Source organism: Carlito syrichta, unplaced genomic scaffold, assembly GCF_000164805.1.
Source record: "Carlito syrichta isolate Samal-C Ts95f unplaced genomic scaffold, Tarsius_syrichta-2.0.1 Scaffold91562, whole genome shotgun sequence".
Classification (NCBI taxonomy): Eukaryota; Metazoa; Chordata; class Mammalia; order Primates; family Tarsiidae; genus Carlito; species Carlito syrichta.
In genome coordinates this window covers 193983-208142 of record NW_007035658.1, presented here as the reverse complement: position 1 = coordinate 208142, position 14160 = coordinate 193983, and the positions used below count along the sequence as shown (strand labels likewise).

The following is a 14160-nucleotide window of genomic DNA, read 5'->3' as shown; positions in this document are numbered from 1 at the left end:
AGTTATATGCAGATTCTATGCCATTTATGTAATAGACTTGAGCATTGTGGATTTTGGTATCCCCAGGGGGTCTTGACACCAATCTCCCATGGATTCCGAGGGACATGCTGTATAAAGGCAGTTAAAGAAGACAGTACACTATGGGTTTTTTTCTTTCTTTTTTTTTTTTTTTTTTGAGTTGGAATCTCACTCTGTCACCCAGGCTGGTATGCAGTGACATGCTCACAGCCACCACAGCTTTGATCTGTTGGGCTCAGGTGATCCTTCTGTCTCAGCCGTCCAAGTAACTGGAACTACAGTGTGTGCCACCACACCTGGCTAATTTTTTTATTTATCGTTGAGACGAGGTCTCACCAAGATGCCCAGGCTGGTCTTGAACTCGTGAGCTCAGGCAATCCTCTCGCCTCAGACTCCGAGTGCTGAAATTACAGGCATGAGCCACCGTGCCTGGCCACACTATGAGTTTAAGGGGCAGAAGAGTCTGGTATAGGTGGGCAGGAAAGTGGGAGTGAAGAAAGGGTATTTGGAAATAAGTGTAGGTACTGATACTGATAAACTGGTACCCCTTAGTCCTCTCCAAATTGAGAATCAGAAAATAACATATGGGAAAAATACCCAAAGCAGATATAAGGTCAGAGAGACTTCCTCATATAGATTAAATAGTAGGCTCTTATGATTTGACTTAATGGATATGCCAGGTTTAACCATTGTTGAGAACTATTGGCATATGGCTGATAGTAGCTCCTTGGCTAAGGTTAAATGTTGGAAACTGACCAGAATGGTAGCTTTCTTAATGTTTATGTCAGTGACAATCTGAAATCCTCTGTACCTTCAGAATCTCTCTCTTTTTTTTTTTGAGTTGGAGTCGCAATCTGTCCCCCAGGCTGGAGTGCAGTGGCATGCTCACAGTCACTGTAGCCTTGACCTGCTGGGCTCAGGTGATCATTCCACCTCAGCCTTACAGTAGCTGGAACCACAGGTGTGTGCCACCGTGCCCAACTAGTTTTTTGATTTACTGTAGAGATGAGGTCTCGCCATGTTACCCAGACTGGTCTTGAACCTGTGGGACCAGACAATCCTCTTGCCTCAGCCTCCCAAAGTGCTGGGATTATAGGCATGAACTACCACATCCGGCTCCATATTGTCTTAATATACATGATTCTAGTACCACAAAATGTCTGTCAGTCACATGAAGGCATTTAATATCCCTCAGTATCTGTGAAGGATGGGTTTCAGGATCACCTGTGGATATCAACATCCACAATGGTCAAGTCCCTTATATATTTTCGTATAACTGCACATCTTCCCATATACTTTAAATCACCTCTACTCGTACAACTTGAACAAGAGCATGAAACATTTCTTCCTAAGAAGTTTACTTTAAAAAAACAAAGGACTTTATAGGTTAAAGTTCTCCTGTCTTCTTCCCTTGAAGGATTAACCTTGCTTCCAGTCAAAGTTCATTAAAAATTCTTTATTTAGTATATTCTCATTCAAAAAATAAACTTGATGAACATAAGTTGTTTTAAAATATTTTTTTTCTTTGAGTCAGAGTCTCCCTCTGTTGCCCAGGCTGGAGTGCAGTGGCATGCTCATGGTCACTGCAGCCTGGACCTGCCAGGCTCAGGGGATCCTTCTGCCTCAGCCTTCCAAGTAGCTGGAACTGCAGGCATGCACCACCATGCCCAGCTAATTTTTCTTGATTTATTGTAGAGACGAGGTCTCACCAAGTTGCCCAGGCTGGTCTTGAGCCCCTGGGCTCAGGCAACCCACTCGCCTCCACCTCCAAAGTGCTGGGATTATAGGCGTGAGCCACCTCGCCCAGCTGTTTTAAAATATTGTAGCAATGGTTTATTGACAGGTAATTTTATTAGTGGAGTTATAAATACAAAAAGGGGAAAAAATTACCAGAAATAAGACATTATTTCTAACAAATCATCAGGAAAATCTTGATTATTAAAATTATTTTTATCTTATAAGTGTTGCATATAGTTTTAGCTCTTCAGAGCGTTCTACCAGAAAGGCACCTGCAATAGCAAAGAATTTGCTACTACAGCCTTGGAGAACATCTCTTAGTGTTGCATTGGTGCTTCTTGACATTCTAAATTCCAAGTATAAACACTGCAATTGAACTGATGGACTGGAATTCATAAATCCTTACAATAAACCATAGCAGCCTCTCACTAATTATTTGAATTTCACAAAAGTGTGAAGTGTTAACACAGATGGAATGGCAACTGACTTTAGGAAAGCTCACGCTTTGAAACTAAATCAAATCTCAAGCTGTTGTGTGGAGCTATTCTGTTACCAGGCAGCACCCCCTCACTGTATAAATAGCAACTAGCTACTGGTTTCTTAAGATGAACTAATGATAGTTTTGAAGATCAACCTTGTCCAATGCCCTATCCAAGACTTAAAGTGGAAGACTCTGATTTCTTTTCTTTTAGCTTATCTGAGAAGAGCCCTGCAAAGGAAAAAGATCATTGAGTGATCTTTATAATCTTCTGGAGTGTCATCTTATTGCAGATATCCTTGACAACAGGAACCTTTGATTTAGCCAGATTCCAACAGAGGATCTAAGTCAGTATCCTATAAGATTCTCATAGTTCTGGAGAACATCATGCAAACTTCTTCTTGGTGGCTGTGAACCTCTCCATGTACTGAAAAACATGAAAGAAGAATACATATGTGGTATTTTGGCAAGAGCAAATAAACATAAGCCTACTTGTTATTTAGGTTTTTATGTTTTATATGGCTTTTTTTCCCATTATGGTTTTTATTGGATATTGCATCATTTTCTGCAAAAACTACCTATTCTAAGTGCAAATTAAAGCACACTGTTTTTAAAAAATTTTTGTTGTATCTTTTAATAGGAAACATATCAAAAGACAAAGATGCTTTACAATAAGCTGTCTATAGAGAAAAAGCCATCTTGGTACGATAGCATTTGGCTAATTCTTAGCGCCCACCTCCAAAATGGGGAAGAGCAAATCCTATTGTCATTAGCTATAGACATTAATGTGGGATATTTCACCATTGTCTTCTCTGGGGTAGTGACTAGAAATGCACTAAGTACACATTCATACCTTATCATAGCCTTCCAGTTCTCGAAGTTTCTTTATTTCAAAAAGATTGCCTTCCACTGCAAGCAGACAGATCTGAGAATCACTGAGGATGCTCTGTGGAAGCATGCTGAGCTCAAGACAGTTCTCTTCCAGGCGAAGAATTTTGAGGCGAGGACAGCAAGATATCTTCACTGAGATCTGAGATATCTATTGAAAAACAACAAAAGAATAATAAGAAAAAGCATAAACACAGCCACATGAAGCTTGTTTTTTAGTACATTAAAACAAAACAAAAAATCTTTACTTGACTATTTGTCCTAGTTTTCCTTACTTTTACCGCCTCCATTTTCTCACTACCCACTCACTCCAGAAGCCTGTTATCTAGCTTCTGTTACTACTCCTTCACTTTTAAAAAAAGAAAATGTTGGCCGGGCACGGTGGCTCAAGCCTGTAATCCCAGCACTTTGGGAGGCCAAGGCGAGAGGAGTGTTTGAGGCCAGCCTGGGCAACTTGATGAGAATTTGTCTCTACAATATATCAAAATGAAAATTAGCTAGGTGTGGTAAACACACGCCTGTAGTTCCAGCTACTTGGAAGGCTGAGGCAGAAGGATCCCCTGAGCCCAGCAGGTTAATGCTGGGGTGGCCGTGAGCATTCCAGCCTGGGCAACACAGTGAGACTCTGCCTCAAAAAAAAAGAAAGTAAAGGGAAAAAAAAAAACTTTTTATGAAAGTCACTAGTGGCTTTTTGGAAACAAAATTTTCTGATGATAAAAACATTATCGAAAATTTGAGAATCACATTTTTTTTTTTTTTTTTTTAGTTGGAGTCTTACTCTGTTGTCCAGGCTGGAGTGCAGTGGCATGCTCACAGCCACTGCAGCCTCAACTTACTAGGCTCAGGTGACCCTTCCACCTCAGCCTTCTGAGTAGCTGGAACCACGACATGTACTAATTTTTTGATTTATTGTAGAGACAAGGTCTTGCCATATTGCTCAGTCTGGTCTTGAACTCCTGAACTGAGGCAATCCTCTTGCTTCTGCCTCCCGAAGTGCTGGGAGCCAAAGCACCCAGCTGATAATCACATATTTAAAGAAAAAATGTTTACCTATAATCGATCCCCCAGAAATAATCACCATGAACATTTTGGTACATTTACTGCAAATATTTTATATGAATACATAGATACCACTTTCCTGACAAATTTAAGGATCCATTGTCCTCATTCCCTGTTACATTGATCTGTTCTCTCCCTTCCTTAAAACTCCTTCTCTTGGGCTTTCTTCCTACTTTTTGTATTACTCCTGATTTTTGGCTTCCCTTGTTCCTATGGACATTTTTCATTTTTCAAACAGCAATCCCTAATACTTCATATTTGATCTTCTCTCTAAACTTTCTCCTAGAATGTTCATTTATTCTTAAAGCTATGGCTTCTGTTGTGACCTCAAAATCTTTATCTGCATTTATAGCTACTCATCTCTATTCCACTCCTGTGTTTCCAACTTTCAGTAAAACATTTCCATTTAGAATATTAACCATAAACAACATGTCCATGTCTTAAGAGCACCACTGTTCCTTTAGCTCAGTGCCAAGCAATTGTGTTTGACTCACCTATTTTGCCCTTTAAGTGCTATCAGTCACCAAATTCTATTTATGCTGCCTGGTGTCATCTCAGACCATCACCTGGGAACTTATTAGAAATGCAAATTCTCAGACTTCATCCCAGACCTACTGAATAAGAAACACTGAGGGTAGGAATAGGGGCCCAGTGATCTCTTTAAACAAGCTCTTCTGGTTATTCTGATGCATTCTAAAGTCTGAGAACCACTGACTAGAGTATCAGCAAAGGTAAATGTAGAGTCCTCAACTAATACTATTTAACTGATTTACAGTTTCCCCCCAAAAAAGCTCAAGAACATAAAATACTCACTTTAAGGAAAAAGTGAGGTCAGTCACTACAAAAACTGAATATCGGCCATTGCCTTCCTAGACTCATGTGGCCATGTGCTCTGGCCTCCTCCCCCACCTTGGGGAGGGGAATCTTCTTTCTCCCTTCTCTTTCTCACTCTGCTTTTTTTTTTTTTTTTTTTTAGTTGGAGTCTCACTCTAGCACCCAGACGGGAGTGCAGTGGCTGCTCCTGGCCACCACAGCCTCGACCTGCTGAGCTCTGGCAATCCTTCTGCCTCAGCCTTCCAAGTAGCTGGAACTACAGGCGTGCCTACCACGCCCAGCTAATTTTTTATTTATTGTAGAGATGAGGTCTCTCCAAGTTGCCCAAGCGGGTCTCGAACCCACGGGCTCAGGCAATCCACTCACCTCAGCCTCCCAAAGGCGTGGGATTACAGGCTGAGCCACCAAGCCCGGCTTCTCACTCTGTTTTTAAATAAACTATATTTTTTAAATTAAAAAAAATTCAAAAAACTGAATATCATAATGTAAGATCATGACAATCTAGAGCAGTAAACCACATGTGGCTAGTGGCTACTGCATTGGACCATGCAGATATAGAAGTACAGACATTAAAAAACTAAAGGCCACCCAATCTCACAGTGTTTAAAGTTTCTATGATATGCCTAAGCAATTATCTTTGGATTGTTTTTCCAGGTAGATAAATAATAACCAAGAAGCTTCTGAAGTAACAGAAACAAATGTCAAATATTATAATTAAAGCTTTGCAACAATGAAATGGGCTATCTCCAGAGAGCCCATCACTTAAGATTTTTCAGCAGAAGCAGGATACACACTTAACAAAGATGTCAAAACAAAATGAAACAAAACAAAAACATCTGAATTACCTCTGCTCTCTGACTCTCAGAACCTTAGTTTAAATCTCATCTCCACACTATATCCCTGACATAGCTCCTGTTTAGATGATCAGGGACATATTTAGGGAGGATCAGAAGAACTTTTCAATTTGTGAAACAGTAGTTTAACTTTTGAAATTATATGACTCTGTTATCTATCCCATTCTCCCCAAAACATCTACACAGCAAACGCACACAGTGTCCCAACTAACTCCATGGCACTTTGGGCTTTGAGATTAGTTTAGTTTATAGAATATACCTCTCATTTAGCCCCTGATACCTAGCTCCATGAGGGCAGTTTAGGGAACAAGAGGTTATCAGGAGACTATAAACCCACACATATGCTGTTGAAAAAAAGTCTTAAGCTCTTGACCTGGTTTTGGTTGAGGTTGAGTTCAATGACCTGCAGCTCCTCTACTATGTCAGGTATACTTCGAATCTGGTTCTTAGTGAGATCCACCACATCCAGGTGCCGTAGGCTACAAAGTTGAGGCGGCAGTACTCCCAGTTGGTTACCAGAGAGGCTTAGGGTCTTAAGGGCAGAAAGTTGCCCAAAAGTAGATGGAAGCTGTCTCAGGTGATTGTTGTTTAGGCTTAGCGTTTCTAGTTTTTTCAGATTGCATATCTCATCAGGCAGAACAGCTGGCAAAGAAAAAAAAAATTTAAATCTGAATCTGGTAGAGCTGAAAACACCTTTGAAGACATTTACAAAGACTGTATGGCAGCCTGAGTCCTCTCTTGCTAATATACGTAGAATTCCCACCTTTGCCATTTTTAGGTATTGCATTTTACCAACATCGTCTTCCGAAGGTGATGGTGTCATCAAAATGCAGGAGAACATTTATATGCATAATGAGCTCCTTTTGTAAAGCCCAGGCACAATCCGACAGCAATTTTTTGAGATCTGGAAGATCCTCTCCTTCCCATTCCATCCCCCCTTCCAAACTAGGTCGCTTTGTTTACATCACATCCCAACGATGTTCTTCCCTTTCATGTTCAAATTAACCTAATAATGATCCTTATACCACCCAAGAAGGCTCGCAGATGTAATTACAAGAAGTTGAAAGAAAGCTTCAAGGACTCTGACATTCCGCATCTTGAGTCCTCTGAACTGTTTCATAACAACCGCAAAAATCAGCTTGTAAGAGAAAACCACCCTTCGCAACAGCTGATGACTAGCAAAAGCTTCCCAGGCAAAAGCCATACTCAGTTTGTTGTTGTTCAGGGAGAGGCTCTTCAGCAGAGTGAACTTCCCTATCAGCAAAGGCGGTAGACTCTCGATCTTGTTGTTGGACAAGTCGATGGTCCTGAGATTGCTAGTCAGCTTCTGCAACTCTGAAGGGAACTGGAGAAAGGAGTTCACAGCGTGGAGAATCCCTCACCGACTAACTTCGCGCCCCCGCCGACCCTCTCCCTTTAAGTTCCCTGGTCGGGTCCCTCCCAGTCTCACCTCGGTCAGCCCACGGTCCTTAAGTTGAAAGACACCCGTTTTCTGCGCCGTTTCCACATGAGCACGGAGGGCACTGTTTCCCATCCTAGCACCGCGGCTCACGTCCCTGCGGGAAGGAAGCGCAACCGTCACTGCCCAGTCCAGGCACAGCTCCACCCTGCCGGCCTCCCGGCTGGGTCTCCTGCCCCAGCTGTCATCTCCCGCCGATCCTGGGATCCTTGGACCAGGCCCAAGAGTGGCAAGAAAGAAAGGGAAGAATAGACAGCCCGACCACCAAGCCCTGCTGCTTTTGCAGCTGTGCCGAGGCCAGGCGCCTCTGGGAGCCTCTGGAGGATCAGGGGACCCGGACTCGCCTCCTACCGCCCAGCGTACACAGCCCGCTAGGCAGGAGAAGACGCAGGAGCCGCGCTAACCGGGGCTGCGCTCCCGGGGCTTACTCCGGGCGGGACCGCCCCGTGACGTCATCCGGCCGCGCCGCGCGTTCGCCTTCCGTTCCCGTTCACTCCGGGCGCCATCGGGGGCGGTGCGTCGGAGCCATGGCTGCTGTGAGCCCCTGGGACCCGGCCTCCGATCCTAAGGGCGCTGGGCTATTTCTGGACCGCTTCGTAACTTCAGGGTTGGTCGCTCAGGTGCGTGGGAACGGCGATGGCGTCATCAAGGGAGTGACCGTGGTGGCGACAGAATACGGCTGTGAGGTGGTGCTGGCTGCGGGAGTGGTTGGGGGCTTGCTAGGGTAAATGTGGATAGAGCCCCTTGCAGGCAACAGCCGTGACCGTCCTACTGTGGGCTCTTCGAAAGCGGGGCCCTCGAGTAGATGGTGTTTACAGTAGACTGTTTTGAGTCTCTGTAGTAAGTGATCCCAGGCCAGTTTGTGGGAGATAAGATAGACCTGTGGTTCCCGCTATTTTTTATCCGTGAAAAACAGCCTCTACAGCGTAGTGTGCAGCAGGGGTGGGAAATATGGGCAGGTACTTAAAACAGGCATTCTCGACCGGGCGCGGTAGCTCAAGCCTGTAATCCCAGCACTTTGGGATGCCGAGGTGAGAGGATTGCCTAAGCCCAGGGGTTCGAGACTAGCCTAGGCAATTTGGCGAGACCTCGTCTCTACAATAAAAATTTTAAAAAATTAACGGGGTGTGGTAGCGCGCGCCTGTAATTCCAGCACTTTGAGAGGCCGAGACTGGAGGATCACTTGAGGTCAGGAGTTCGGGACGAGCCTGGTTAACATAGTGAGACCTCCTCTCTACAAAAAAAAAAAAAAAATAGATGAGCATGGGAGACTGAAGCCTAAGGATCACCTAAGCTCAGAAGGTCGAGGTTACGGTGAATTGTGATCTGCAGTGAACTGTGATCGTGCACTCCAGCCTAGGAGACAGACTCAAAAAAAAAAAAAAATTATTGGCAAAAAAGATATGAAGGTCCTTGGAAGGTGAATGGAGAAAGAGATTAATTTTGAGATGAGGAAAGAGAGCAGTTTTAGGTTGGACAAGAGGAGCAAGGGGTACTAGGACCCAGGGGAAGGAGCCAATAGAGAAAGAAATTGAATGTATGAGGGAATAATGGAATGCAAGAAACAGAATGGGATGGGGAGAGTGGGATCAAGGGCCTTGAGACTGAAGGAAATTAATTTTGATATAAAGAAGTTGAGAAATTTCACTGAAAAGGAAACTGAGAAAAGTTAAAAGATAAACTCATCTGCGGAAATTAGCACTATAATCATGATGGAAGATTTATGGAAAATATACAACCTTTTATACTTAGAAGAATCATTAGCGACTTCTACCTAGCAGTATTTTTTTAATTTAAGAAGCCAAGGCCTAAAGGACAAAGAAACTTGCTGGTGGTCACTTAGCTGAAGTAGAATCAGATTCCAGCATTCTCCCTTTTCTGACATTGTATCATCTCTTAAGATGGACTGTGATACTGTCTTGAAAGATTGTAAATTTTTGATGAAGACTCAGTGTTGTGTTGTTGGGGTGCACTAGTTGACCACCTTTCCCAGGTTTGATCACAGCACAGTTAAATCATTCCTCACTTCCCTCCTGTGTTTTCTTCCTACCAAGTTACATAGTACTGCCACTTGTATTGTCCAGTTCTATCACAAAATAATTTGGTAAACTCATACTCCAGTACATTTGGGGCTGGGCTTGTTGCCTCACACCTGTAATCCCAGAATTTTGAGAGGCTGAGGTGGGCAGATTGCTTGAACCCAGAAGCTTGCAACTAGCCTGGGTAACATAGCAAAAACCTCATCTCTACAGAAAAATCAAATAATTAGCCGGGCATGGTAGCACATGCTTGTAAAGTCCCAACTACTCAGGATGCTGAGGTAAAGATCACCTGAGCCCATGAGGTTGAGGCTGCCATGAGCTGTGATTGTTGTGGTCATGCTACTGCATTCCAGTCTGACATTCCAGGGTGACAGAGTGAGACCCTGACTCAAAAAGAAAAGAGACATTTGGGACTTAGTATCTCTCTAAAAGAGTGTTGATAGAAGATAAATGCCTAAACCTAAACCAAAGGGGTAAGGCATTGGTGAGAGAATTTTAGGTATTGATGGGTGAACTCTTTGGGGGTAGTAGTTGTTTTGGGGGGTATCTTCCTGCTGTCTCTCAAGTAACATTAATTAGACAGGAACCTGTTTTAACTATAGTTAAGATCTGCCAGGCCGGGCACAGTGGCTCACGCCTATAATCCCAGCACTTTGGATGGCAGAGGTGAGAAGATTGCCTGAACCCATAGGTTCAGATCAGCCTAGGCAACTTGGTGAGACCTCATCTCTACAATAAATCAAGAAAAATGTAGTTCTAGCTACTTGGAAGGCTGAGGCGGAAGGATCACCTGAGCCCAACAGGCTGATGCTGCTGTGGCCATGAGCATGCCACTGCACTCAATTCTGGGCAACATAACCCCTTAAGATCCTCTGACAATTTACTGCACACCTCGTCCCAACAAGGGAATAACTTACGGACTTGTAGATTGATTTTACTTTAAGAGAACTTTATATATGAAAACCTATTTTTAGCTGGGTGTGGTGGCGTGCATCTGTAGTTCCAGGTACTTGGAAGGCTGGAGTGGAAAGATCGCCTAAGCCCAGCAGGTCGAGGCTGAGTGATGCCTATGCTTTGTGAGGTTGAGGTTAGGAGTTAAACACCAGCCTGGGCAATATAGCGAGACACCCATCTCTACAAAAAAAAAAAAATTCTTTTTAATTAGCTGGACATGGTGGTACATACCTGTAGTTCTAACTACTTGGGAGGCTGAGGCGGGAACATTGCTTGAGCCCAGAAGTTCAAAGTTACACTGAGCTATGATTAGCCACTGTGTTCCAGCCTGGACAACAGAGTAAGACCCTATCTCAAAAACAATTATTTTAAAATAACAGTAATGCCTAAAATTGTGATTTCATACAAAACTTTTAGAAAACATAGCTTGCTTGAACTTTGTTCATTTTGATCTATTTATTGGAGAGTGATTTGATGAAAGAAAAATAAGGTTAACTGTCTGTAGTATCATGAGGTATTTACTTTAGTTGCCTTACATCTTAGATATTTTTTTGGCAGGCTTAAGTGAGTCATGGTCTTGATCAAAGCTCCCTCTATTGGCAATAAATAAGATAAGGATATGGACCTACAAAAAAACTCAGTCTACTGATTCTGTTTTCTTAATCCCCTCACCCATTTGAAAGCCTTTGCTTCTAACTTCTATGCTGTAGTACCTCCCTTTTAACGTCTCTCAGATAGAATTCCGTATTAAAAAAGGGATAGAGGCCAGGCGTGGTGGCTCATGCCTATAATTTCAGTACTTTGGGAGGCAGAGGTGAGAGATTGCCTGAGCTCAAGAGTTTGAAACTAGTCTGGGCAACTTGGTAAGACCTCATCTCTACAATAAATAAATAAATAAATAAATAAATAAATAAAAATTAATAAATAATAAATAAATAAATAAATAAATAAATAAGCCTGGTGTGGTGGTACGCGTCTGTAGTTCCGGCTACTTGGAAGGCTGAGATGGAAGGATTGCCTGAGCACAGAAGGTCAAAGCTGTGGTAGCCATGAGTGACTCAGCCTGTAATCCCAGCACTTTGGGAGGCCGAAGCAAGAGATTGCATGAGCCCGGGGGTTCAAGACCAGTCTGGGCAACTTGGTGACACCTCATCTCTACAATAAATCAAAAAATTAGCCGGGCATGGTGGCATGCATCTGTAGTTCCAGCTACTTGAGACGCTGAGGTGGAAGGATCTCCTAAACCCAGCAGGTCCAGGCTGTGTGGCTGGTAGTGTGCCACTGCACTCCAGCCTGGGAACAGAGTGAGACTCCAACTCAAAAAAAAAAAAAAGTTTTTATATTAAGCATAAATGTCCTGGATTTCAGCTTATTGTGCCTAGCAGCAGAATAAGCAGAAATAAACATACTTCAGGATCCTTTTATTTTCAGGGCGTATATATAATAAATACATATATTCGAGACCCACCCGGGCAACTTGGCAAGACCTCATCTCTACAATAAATAAAAAATTAGCCAGGCATGGTAGCGCAAGCCTGTAGTTCCAGCTACTTGGAAGGCTGAGGTGGAAGGATCGCCAGAGCCCAGCAGGTTGAGACTACGGTGGCCAGGAGCATGCCACTGCACTCCAGTCTGGGTGACGGAGTGAGACTCCAACTCAAAAAAAAAAAAAATAATAAGTACATATAATTGTATATGTATATAATAAATACATATAATAAAGTATATAATATAGGAACAACCAAAGGTAAAGACTTCTCTGTATGCCCTAATCCCTGCTGTTTTTTGTTTTTGTTTTTAGTATAGAACTAACTCACAGTCCTCAGATAGTTAAAATTTCTATTTACTGGCCGGGCATGGTGGCTCACACCTGTAATCCCAGCACTTTGGGAGGTGGAGGTGAGAGGATTGCCTGAATCCAGGGGTTCAAGACCATCCTGGGCAACTTGGCGAGACCTTGTCTCTACAATAAATTTTTAAAAATTAGCTGGACATGATGGTGGCCTGTAGTTCTAGCTACTTGGAAGACTGAGGCAAAAGGATCACCTGAGCCAAGCAGGATGAGGCTGTGGTGGCCGTGAACGTGGGTGACAGAGCAAGACTCCTACTCAAAAAAAAAGAATTTATATTTACTGAGTCAAGTGAAATTTAGCTGCTCTCTCTTTCCTCTCTCCTTTTGGCTATCCCCTTCTTAAACATTCTTATTTTCTCTCTGGTTTTTCTTGCATGTTCTTGGCTAAGCATCATTACCTTATTGTTGAACCCAACAGTTTAGGATTTGCCAAACGTGTAACTAAGATTAGTGTATACGCCTGGAGGGATGGTGATATACCAGGGAACAAATTGTTTACAATGTGGTATAGTAACCATTTACTTTCGTGTACCTTCTCCCTGAGAGAGACCAGAAAGAAGAGTAGAACTAGAGTCTGGCTGATGTGATAGAAAGGCAGTGGATTGGATGTGTTCTCACTTCCACTCTGACACACGTTGGCAATGTGAAGTGGGACGAATACTAAGCCTCCCTGGTCCTCAATTTTGCCGTCAGTAAAATATCTTGTTATCTACCTCAGTGAATGGTATAACTGTCTGTCTAACCAATCCCATGAGGCACAATCCCTAAAGTCAGTATTAACTTGACTTTATCCCATACTCCCAATATCAACTAAGACACCAATTCCATCTTCGCAGAAACTCATGCCTCTGCCTTCTATTATTTTATTTTTTGAGTTGGAGTCTCACTCTGTTGCCCAGACTGGAGCACAGTGACACGCTCCGGGCCACTGCAGTCCCGACCTGCTGGGCTCCGGCAATCCTTTCGCTCAGCCTTCCAAGTAACTGGAACTACAGGCGTGTGCTACCATGCCCAGCTCATTTTTTATTTATTGTAGAGATGAGGTCTTGCCAAGTTGCCCAGGCGGGTCTCGAACCTGTGGGCTTAGGCAATTCACTCACGTCAGCCTCCCAAAGCGCGGGATTACAGGCTGAGCCACTGAGCCTGGCTCTCCATTAGTTTTATATTTCATACTACTCCCAGTTAAATTTCTAAAATAAGTATTATATATGCTCATGTTACTTCTTCACCAGGAAATGTTCAGTTGCTTCCGTTTTCATTACAATTGTTTAGCATACCACTCAAGATCATCTGTGATAATGTAGGAAACTGTTTCCAGCTACATCTTCCCCCTCTTCTCACATAAATGTTAATGTTGACAGTTATTGAGCATTTGTTATGTTCTTTCTATCTAGAATACCTTTTTCTTCCCACCTATCATAAGCTTCTTGAGAGCAGAGAGTTTATGTCATTTATCCTTGTATCTTCCATTGGCTAACTCAAGAAGTGTTTATAAAATTGATGTGCTGAGGCCAGGTGCGGTGGCTCATGCCTATAATCCCAGCACTTTAGGAGGCTGAGGTGAGAGGATTGCCTGAACCCATGGGCTTGAGACCAGCCTGGGCACCTTGGCAAGACCTGATCTCTACAATAAATCAAAAAAAAATAGCTGGGTGTGGTGGCATGTGCCTATAGTTTCAGCTACTTGGAAGGCTGAGGCGGAAGGATTGCCTGAGCCCAGCAAGTCACGGCTGCGGTGGCCATGAGCGTGCCACTGCAGTCCAGCCTGTGTGACAAAGTGAGACTCTGGCTCAAACAAACAAAAAAAATTGATGGGCTGAGCCTAGTGGCTTATGCCTGTAATCCCAACCTTTTGGGTGGCCAAGGCAAGAGGATTGCCTGAGCCCAGGAGTTTGAGGTTACAGCGAGCTTTGATTGTGCCACTACACTCTAGCCTGGGTGACAGAGCAAGACCCCATCTCTAAAATTTTTTTTTTTTTTTGAGT

At 43.2% G+C, this 14160-nt stretch overlaps 2 protein-coding genes across 3 annotated transcripts in view; one reads left to right on the top strand and one right to left on the bottom strand.

Moving 5' to 3' along the window:
• Positions 1-1770: 1770 nt before the first annotated feature.
• Positions 1771-7779, bottom strand: LRRC57 (leucine rich repeat containing 57). Of its 2 annotated transcripts, none has more exons than XM_008059303.2 (6): positions 7672-7779; positions 7319-7424; positions 7075-7213; positions 6242-6510; positions 3087-3272; positions 1771-2660 (listed from the first exon to the last, which is right to left on the bottom strand). In XM_008059303.2, exons 2-6 carry the CDS (start codon positions 7400-7402, stop codon positions 2619-2621), a joined length of 720 nt encoding a protein of 239 aa, XP_008057494.1. In that variant the 5' UTR covers positions 7403-7424; positions 7672-7779; the 3' UTR covers positions 1771-2618. The 2 variants fall into 2 exon arrangements, with proteins under 2 accessions (XP_008057494.1, XP_008057508.1); XM_008059317.2 differs by having other exon boundaries at positions 7732-7769.
• A 17-nt stretch (positions 7780-7796) lies between these two features.
• The window catches only part of HAUS2 (HAUS augmin like complex subunit 2), a 17908-nt gene continuing 11544 nt past the window's right edge, over positions 7797-14160 (top strand). Inside the window, 1 exon segment of the mRNA XM_008059329.2 lies at positions 7797-7947. Within this exon segment, the coding sequence (XP_008057520.1) occupies positions 7855-7947 (93 nt within the window). The 5' untranslated portion in view covers positions 7797-7854.